We start from the raw sequence: 9,389 nt of genomic DNA, 5'->3' as shown, positions 1-9,389 counted from the left end.
GTGAAATAAAATCATCTGCTTATACACACTTGCAGCTATACTTCAATATTGCACAAATCTAATGTCATCTATGGTTTAAAACTAATTCTTTTTGCACTACATTTCATCAATAACAAGTTCAGATGAATGCCACAAATGAAATGGATTTTCCTTTATTACAAATCAATACACAAGCAAGAGATGGCGCCAGTCTGTGTTTAAAGGTGAAATTATTAAAAGCGATGGAATACACCATTTGTCGACTACACACTGATATGCTGTCTTATACATACAGAAAAGCGAGTACCCTCAAAAGGGGAGAGTGGTTCAGAGAAATAAGACTCTTCATTGTTGTTGTTGTTCATTGCAGATATCCTGACACTGAAAGTTTGTTGGAATACACTTATCCTGGGAATAGATATTTATGTATTGTCAATCAATGACTCAATCTTGGCAGGCATGGCAGCTTTGCCTGGGAAGTGACCACTAAAATGCCCACTTCACACAGCCATAGAGACACTGACGGAAAACAATGACTACTGGCTCTCTAACAGAGCTGTTAACAAAGGAAATCTCTTAAACTCTGTAAAAGTGGGTACAAATTTTGTGTGATAGCATCAAGCATTGAGCACACATCAGATGCCAGTGGCCTAGTGGAAACCACTTGGTGTGAAATTTCAGACATTGATCATACACAGTAATGATAAATGGTATAATAATACCTTACGTACATGTGGTTCTTTGCAAACATTTGAAGATAAATACTTCTTAGGCCATCAGAGGGAGAAGGAGGCGGGGTCCTGGGAGTCAGACGATGCCATGGATATGGGCCACCCGGTCCATGAACTCCATGACCCCCTGTCGGACCTGGTCACTGGTGACGTGGCAGACCAGCTGGTTGATGCAGGGGAAGACAGCTGGCAGGAAGGCTACAAACTGCTCCTCCGGAAGCAGCTGCAGCAGGCGCAGCATGGTGCCCAGCATGTTGGCCCAGGTGCCCATCTGGGCCTCGCTGTCCCGCACGATGGATGACTGCTGCTCCTCCTGGATCTGCTTGCGGCGCTGGCGCTCCGCCGGCGTCAGTGCCGCATCCCGGCTGCGGGCCCGCGTGTACTTCTGTTCCTTGAAGGTGGGCTTCTTGACGAAGACGGAGCGGGAGTGGTGCAGCTTCCGCCGCTTGTACTCCTGCATGAGGCTCTTGATGGCCTTCTTGGTGGCCACCGTGTAGAGCTGGCCATCCTCACTGCTTCCTCCACCCTCCCCGGGCTGCTGCTGCCTCAGTTTCCCGCTTTGCCGCTGCTCAATCACGTTGACCTCTTGCTCTCTGACCTCCCCGTTGACCCCTGCCCCGAGACCGACGTTGGGAGTCCAGTGGGAGGCAAACTTGAAGCCCTTGGCTTTTGGAAGACTACTGTGAACCTTGCTCGACCTCGGCTCGCCGTTCAGCTCCTGCTCGATGTCTTCTCCCTCCACGTCCTCCTCGTTGGGGTCACCGTCTGACATGGGGTCACTGTGGAGTTCAAAGGTGAACATCCTGTTGCGTGGGGTCTCTGGTGAGGTCGGCGACACGAGAAAGAAGAGGGCCATGTCTGAGGAGAGGCTGGGCTCTGCCTTGCCCAAATTTGGGTCCATGTGCAGCTGAATGAAGGTCGCACACACATCGTTGCATATGCCATGGAGGCGCTTGATCAGCCAGTCAAGGTCTGATTGGTCTCTGGGGTGAAAGGTCAGCTCACACTTGAGGTGCAGATTGTCTACGCTGCTGACGCTGTCAATAGAGGATCGGCTGTTCTGGCTCTCAAGAGTGCCGGACCGCCCACGAGAGGTCACATCCCCCTGAGAGTCCGACCGCCCACAAGTCGTTTCGTCGCCCACATCCTGGCCCTGGCACAGCTCCCTGACGATGCCTTTGATGTGGGACGCCTCCATCTTCTCATGCGGCGTGTGGTGGCAGAGCTCAAGGAGAGTGTGTAGGTAGAAGGTGAAGCTCATCGCCCCCTGCCAGTAGAGGTTGGCTGCCACCTCAAACTTGGACACCTTCTGTAGCAGGAACTTGAGGCCGGGGCGGCTGTTGAACTCACAGGCGATCTGGTAGGACTGCACGAAGCACTCCAGCAGCAGGGAGAGGTTGCGGGGTGAGAGGTAGGCCAGGAGTCCGGGGAGGGCCGAGTCGAAGGGAGGGGCGTGGTCCCCTGACCCGGTCTCGGCCGCGCCCGACTGCGAGAGAAGGCTGGTGGTGGTGACCATCGTGTGCTCACTGCTCACCTGCATCTCGGAGCCATGGAGGAGGATGGTGCCCAAGGTTTGGACCAGCAGCTGGTGGGCTAACAGCCCCAGCACAATGCTCCTGAATGATACTCTAAAACAAAACAACACAAGAAAAAAAAACACATTAAAGGTATTGTTTACCACTGGGAGCAGTGATTGCAAATATGTTTAAGTTATCACATTTGATGCGTATGTGACGGTCAGTTGTATCACAAAACATCCTACCACAAAAAAAAAAAATTGCAATAAAGCCTATAATACATTGTATAAGGAGATATCATTATTTTTCTCAATAAACCATGTAGACGCTTTATTCTAGAAACAACTTTATTATAACTATTGTTCACATTTTGCATATTTAACAAAACTTAACATTGATTATACTGATGAACATTTTTACATTTATTGTTCCATCCCTAACTCACATTTTAGAACTATTTTGAAGCACTAATGCTGGGTATTTGTTTCATCTGCAAATGGTAAATAATGCCTTTAACTATCTAAACTCTTGTGTGAAGAAGCTCCTTGCTTTCAAAAGTGCAGAGTATTCAACAGGAATTTGATCATGAATTACAATTTATCAGCTGAGATGTTCGGAATGATGGTCAAGTGTTTGTGAAGTGTGACATGTCAATAAGTCCCTCAATAATTACCACATTTGTAGACATCAAATCCAATAAATCAATGCTGAGATAGACTAACAATGCTTGGCATTTACTGATCACATGCATGTACATCCCCAGCAAAATAAGAGGAAAAGTTTGGAAAAATATAATTGTTTTTCAGGCTTTGAGTATGGGGATTAAGATGAAATTATAACTAGGGTGTGAATCTTATGGCAATGATATTTCACCACCCTAGTATGTTATGATGAATAAGAAATGAAAAATTGTATTTTATTTACAAATATTATCCCCCTTAAAGACATTATTGGTTTTTTATATCTGCCCTTGCTTTCTAACATTGACAAAACGTCCAGAGATGTAATCAAATTGTAACGGTATTACTATACAAAAAGTTACAACTATGATGAAAAGAGAGTTCTTAAACTCATCATGGCCCGTACCTGGACTTGATCTGGTCGATGTTGGTGGTGAGGTCAACTTCCGGTGGGTAGATAATGAAGATGTACGACCTTGGCTCATCTCCCACGGCAACGTCGACTGTGGCCATCCTCTGGGTGTCTAGCAGGAACACCTTTAACACATACAAAAAGTTCCTGAAATTTACTGCATGGAAAGATGTGCAGCGTGCAAGTAAGGTTATGGACAGAGCAAATTTTTCTTGGTCCACTTGGAGCATGAGCATTACAAGTTTACATAGTACATAGTACATAGCTGTGCGCTTCATGATCAGTTCCACCTTTGATGTTTTGCCATCTCCAGTAAATCTTCAGAGATGGGGCATTGTGGAGGATGGTGGATGCAGGGTTTGCAACAAGGCGAAGGGCTCACTAGAGCACATTTTGTCAGCATGTGGAGGTATATTACAGGCCTATACATGGAGGCATAACCAGGTGTTGAAGGAGATGGCGGAGGTGGCGAGGGTGGCAGTGGAGGCAAGGAAGAAGAATGGGCCTCCTAGGGTGAGGGGAATCCGGTTTGTGAAGGAGGGAGTGAGATGCAGTGTGAGAAGCAAGGGTCAGAGGGATGATGGTGGGGGGATCTTAGCAGCGCGGGGGATGATTGGGAGGTGCGGGTGGATGAGGGAAACCGTACAGTGCCAGAGGAGGTGGTAGTAACTGCCCTTCGGCCGGACATGGTGCTGGTGGCTAGGTCTGTGCACAGGTTAGCAATGGTGGAGCTGACTGTGCCATGGGAGACAAGGATGGATGAGGCAAGGGAAAGAAAGCTGGATAGGTATGCTGAGTTGAGGGAGGAGTGTGAGAAAAGGGGGTGGAGAGCGGAGGTGCATACTGTGGAGGTGGGGTGCAGGGGATATGCTGGACGATCGGTAAGGAGGTGGGTCAGAGGGATGGGAATAGGTGGTAGGGACGGGGAAAGGTGGATCAGGAGAATTTGTGGGGCAGCAGAGACAGGATCTGCATGGATAGTAGGGAAGGCCTGGGGGGGTGGTGGGACTAGGGGGGGGGGGTGTAGAGAGAGTGTGTCTGGAGTGAGGAGAGGTGATTGATGCCAAGCGTTTTCCTTTTTTTTTTTTTTGTTCTTCTTTGAAATGCCATGGGGGTGCCATGTCAATGGGATCCTAACGCAGCACCGGCCAGCCAGGGGGAGGTGTACAGCACTTAAATGGCCGAAACACTGGTGATCCCTGGTGTGCTGCTGACGACCCATGGCATTTGCGGAGTTAACATCCTTCCGTTTATTATCTTGCTTTTGAGACGCTTGGGAGAGGCCAGGTGACGACTGCGAATAGAGCAGTGACACCCCGGATAGGTGGGGCATCAGGGAAGGCTACCCTGATGGCTATGGCAAGCAAATAACCGGCCCCTCAGAGTTACCGGTTTTAAGTGTGGCCCATTTGCGGCATAGGGCTGTGCGCCAGGGCTGAGGGGTGACAGTGGGAGGGGTTTTCACCCCTATTGGTGAGTGTGTGCCCACTTGACTGAAAGGCTACTCACCCGCCTCATCCGCTTTTTCGCATTGAGTCGTGCTGAATAAGAATCCATACTGGATTCTGAAAGGGCGGGTACTTTGACTCACGACAATGAACAAAGATCAAGAGGGTGTGTGTGCGGGATGCGGGAGGAGGTTCAAGGGTAAGAGAGGTGTGGCAGTTCACAGAGCAAGAACGAGCTGTGGAAGAGTGGCAGTAGGGCATGACTGCACCAGCACTGAGCTGGGTGAGACAGTGGGAGGTCCCAGTCAGGTTTCAAACCACAGAGCCGGAGACCCTCAGCATGCTCTACATGCTGTGTTTGAGCGGAAGGAGCCGATTGCATGGCCACCGGCGAGAAGTGACAAGTGGGAGCTTTTTGACATCAACCTTGCGGGAGTTTTGAAAGTGGAATTGGCTGGGAGTGTTGAAAAGAGGATGCGTATGTTTGAGGGGTTGTGTTATGGGGCTTGTGCAGAAGAGTTTGGGATAAAGCCTGTGGGTAGTGGAGGTGGGGGGAATGTGGAGGGGGATTCTGGAAAGTCAGGGTCGAGGAGACAGCGGTTGATGGCCCAATTGAGGGCGGAGAAGAAGAGCTTGCGGCGTAGGTGGAGGCAGGCAGACGGAGAAAGGGCCAGTCTGAAGGGTTTGTATGAGGACCTGAAGAAGAGGTATGCGGATGTTAGGAGGGCTGAATATCAGTGTAGGAAGCGGAGGAGGAGGAGGAGGGAGAGGAGGGAGTTCTATAAGAATCCGCACAGGTTCACAAAGAGGTTGTTTGAGGAAGGGGTTTCAGGAAGTTTAGAGGTGTCGAAGGAAGAGCTCGAGAGGCATCTGAAGGCCACATACTGTGATGGGAGGAGAGAGGAGCCTTTTACTGGGGTGGCAGGGCTATTGAGGCCACAAGAGCCAGAGGTCAGCTTTGACTTGAGTGAGTTGAAGTTGTGGGAGGTTGAAGCTGTGGTTAAAAAGGCCCGAGCTGGTAGTGCAGCTGGGCAGAATGGCTTGTCCTACAAGCTGTTCAAGTACTGTCCTCGTGTCCGAAGGGTGCTGTGGGCGGATCCTAAGGGTGCTATGGCGGGAGCGGATTGTTCCAGTCAGCTGGTGTGTGGCAGAAGGGGTATATATCCCAAAGGAGAGGGATGCCAAAGGCATTGGCCAGTTTAGGCCAATTTCGCTTCTCAACGTGGATGGTAAGATCCTCTTTAGTGTCTTAGCGAGGCGGTTGTCAGAATTTGTCATGACGAACAAGTTTGTGGACACCTCTATACAGAAGGCAGGGATCCCGGGTTTCCCTGGGTGCACGGAGCATGTCCAGATGATTTGGGAGTCAATCCAGAGGTGCAAACGTGAGAAGGAGGATGTGGATGTCATCTGGTTGGATCTTGCAAATGCATATGGATCAGTTCCTCACAGGTATCTCAGCTTTGCTCTTGAGTTTTTCTGGGTCCCTAGGGTGATCCGCGAGATGGTGCAGAGCTACTACAGCCAGTTCAGGATGAGATTCACGACCCAGACTTCCACAACAGAATGGCAAGCGCTAGAAATTGGCATCCCCATGGGGTGTCCAGTCTCGCCGCTGCTGTTTGTCCTTGGGATGGAAGTGTTAACCCGGTGTGTGGCCCCGAGAATCGAAGGGTTGATGCTGGCTGCGGATGTGGTTGTGCCTTCGATTAGGGCTTTCATGGATGATCTCACAATTGTGTCTGGCAACGAGACCCAGGTCAAAGATGGCCTCCATAGGTTAGAGGAGTTGGTGGCCTGGACACGGATGAAGTTCAAGGCCAAGAAGAGCCGGTCAGTGTCAGTGCGGAAGGGGAAGGTGGTCGCAAGGAGATTTCAGATTGGGGGAGAAGATATCCCTCAGGTCACTGAGCAGGGTGGAAAGAGCCTTGGGCGGTGGTATGAGGGCAAGTTGAATGACAGGCACCGAGGAGTTCAGATCTATGAGAAAGTGGTGGAGTGGTTGAAGAGGGTGGACAGGACACTCATCCCTGGGAATGCGAAGGTGTGGTGCTGCCAGTTTGGCTTGCTACCACGGATCATGTGGCAACTGCAGGTGTACGAGGTGGCAGTGTCCAGGGTTGAGAGGATGCAGCAGAAGATGAACTCGTACTACCGGAAGTGGTTAGGCGTTCCAAGAATGCTTACAGATCTGGCATTCTTTTGCAAATCAGGCAGGTTGCAATTGCCTATGACGTCAGTGGTGGAGGAGTTTAAAGCTGGCAAGGTTAGGCTAGTGATGATGATGAGGGAGTCAAAGGACCAGGCAATAGCAGGAGTTAGGCCACCGATCCGCAGGGAGGAAGTGGAGGGCGGAGGAGGCTACAGACGAGGCAGTGGCAATGGCAAAGTGGAAGGAGATGCAGGGTGCGGTTCAGGTGGGTCGGAAAGGGGTCGGGTTTCATCAGGGTGTTAGATGGTACAGCAAGCAAGGTAGGAAGGGTAGGAGGGAGTTGGTGGTGGAGGCGGTTAAGGAGAAGGAGGAGGAGTATCGCTTTGCCAAGGCTGTACAGCAGGGAGTGCAGGGAGCATGGACTCGATGGGTAGGGGTGGAGAAGAGGAAGGTGTCATGGAATGACCTTTGGTCAATGTCCTCTGGAGCTGTGCGCTTCATGATCAGTTCCACCTTTGATGTTTTGCCATCTCCAGTAAATCTTCAGAGATGGGGCATTGTGGAGGATGGTGGATGCAGGGTTTGCAACAAGGCGAAGGGCTCACTAGAGCACATTTTGTCAGCATGTGGAGGTCTATTACAGGCCTATACATGGAGGCATAACCAGGTGTTGAAGGAGATGGCGGAGGTGGCGAGGGTAGCAGTGGAGGCAAGGAAGAAGAATGGGCCTCCCAGGGTGAGGGGAATCCGGTTTGTGAAGGAGGGAGTGAGATGTAGTGTGAGAAGCAAGGGTCAGAGGGATGATGGTGGGGGGATCTTAGCAGCGGGGGATGATTGGGAGGTGCGGGTGGATGAGGGAAACCGTACAGTGCCAGAGGAGGTGGTAGTAACTGCCCTTCGGCCGGACATGGTGCTGGTGGCTAGGTCTGTGCACAGGTTAGCAATGGTGGAGCTAACTGTGCCATGGGAGACAAGGATGGATGAGGCAAGGGAAAGAAAACTGGATAGGTATGCTGAGTTGAGGGAGGAGTGTGAGAAAAGGGGGTGGAGAACGGAGGTGCATACTGTGGAGGTGGGGTGCAGGGGATATGCTGGACGATCGGTAAGGAGGTGGGTCAGAGGGATGGGAATAGGTGGTAGGGACGGGGAAAGGTGGATCAGGAGAATTTGTGGGGCAGCAGAGACAGGATCTGCATGGATAGTAGGGAAGGCCTGGGGGGTGGTGGGAATAGGGGGGTGTAGAGAGAGTGTGTCTGGAGTGAGGAGAGGTGATTGATGCCAAGCGTTTTCCTTTTTTTTTGTCTTGTTTTGTGATGTTTTGCTTTGTTTTGTTTTGTTTTGTTTTTGTTCTTCTTTGAAATGCCATGGGGGTGCTGTCAAGGGGATCCTAACGCAGCACCGGCCAGCCAGGGGGAGGTGTACAGCACTTAAATGGCCGAAACACTGGTGATCCCTGGTGTGCTGCTGACAACCCATGGCATTTGCGGAGTTAACATCCTTCCGTTTATTATCTCATTATGTATACTGCATGTGCACATGACGTGTTCCACAATCAAGAACAATATGACCCAAACAGGAAATTAAGAAAATATGGTGCTATATGAAGCATGTATCTTGAGGGAAAAACAAGCTTCTTCTCCCTCCAAAATAATATATATACATTTTTTTTTCTTTAATGAGTAACACACATTCAAATGCATCAATATAGAAAAAAAAAGTACACATGAGCTCAGATAGAACTCAGAAAGAATAAGATAAGGTGTACTTCCATTATAACGAACATGGTTTTCGGAAATTCTCGCTACGACGAAGTAAAAATTCAGGTCCCAAAATCATCATCTGTATATCTTTATGTACTTTATTGTTCAGCTATGACAAAATTTTGATAACAAAAGAAAACTGCCAGTACCGAGGACTTTGTTATAAACAGACAGACAGACAGACAGACAAACCAATGCTGACAAACACAACCTCCTTGGTAAAGACGAACTTAGAGTTGTTGCCTCACTTCAAGAACCTTCACTGTATTACACAAGGAATCATTGAAATCAAATTGCAGCTGAGCCTTTTTCTCACCTGCTGCGCCAGCTGCTGCAGCCGGATGTACTCGATGTCAGTGACATCCCGGCGGGCTGCCACCTTAACCGGGCAGACGTCTCCCATGAAATCGTCGGAGCCCGGCTGGAAGCAGGACATGAGCTGGCGCACGCTGCGGAGGCTGGTGGCCACGGCTCGCTGCATCCCGTTGCAAGCTACCGTCCACATGTCATGGGAGAAACTCGGCCCGGCACTAAGCAGGAGATGTCTGCATGGGTAAAAGAAGAGATCGCCATCACAAAATAATCTAGGGGCAAACTAACTGCTGTTTGCTTTCTACAGGAATGCCACCACATTCTCAGATAATAACTCTATTCAAAAGTATGGTCCGTCATTACGTGCAGATGAAGTTTATCTATCATGACCATTGACT

The 9,389-nt window shown here is 49.9% G+C and overlaps 1 protein-coding gene across 1 annotated transcript in view; it reads right to left on the bottom strand.

Moving 5' to 3' along the window:
• LOC139719043 (brefeldin A-inhibited guanine nucleotide-exchange protein 3-like) overlaps positions 1 to 9,389 on the bottom strand; it is a 70,311-nt gene continuing 60,922 nt past the window's right edge. The window contains exons 27-29 of the mRNA XM_071630487.1: positions 8,996 to 9,224; positions 3,314 to 3,444; positions 1 to 2,338 (exon numbers count right to left, since the gene is read on the bottom strand). Of these exons, the coding sequence (XP_071486588.1) occupies positions 787 to 2,338; positions 3,314 to 3,444; positions 8,996 to 9,224 (1,912 nt within the window). The 3' untranslated portion in view covers positions 1 to 786. The remainder of the gene's footprint in view (positions 2,339 to 3,313; positions 3,445 to 8,995; positions 9,225 to 9,389) is intronic.

This window comes from Diadema antillarum, unplaced genomic scaffold, assembly GCF_040938485.1.
Source record: "Diadema antillarum isolate AM-2024a unplaced genomic scaffold, OU_Dant_1.0 scf00000103, whole genome shotgun sequence".
Lineage (NCBI taxonomy): Eukaryota > Metazoa > Echinodermata > Echinoidea > Diadematoida > Diadematidae > Diadema > Diadema antillarum.
Note: the sequence above shows the minus strand (reverse complement) of the source record. Positions and strands in the feature narration are given on the sequence as shown.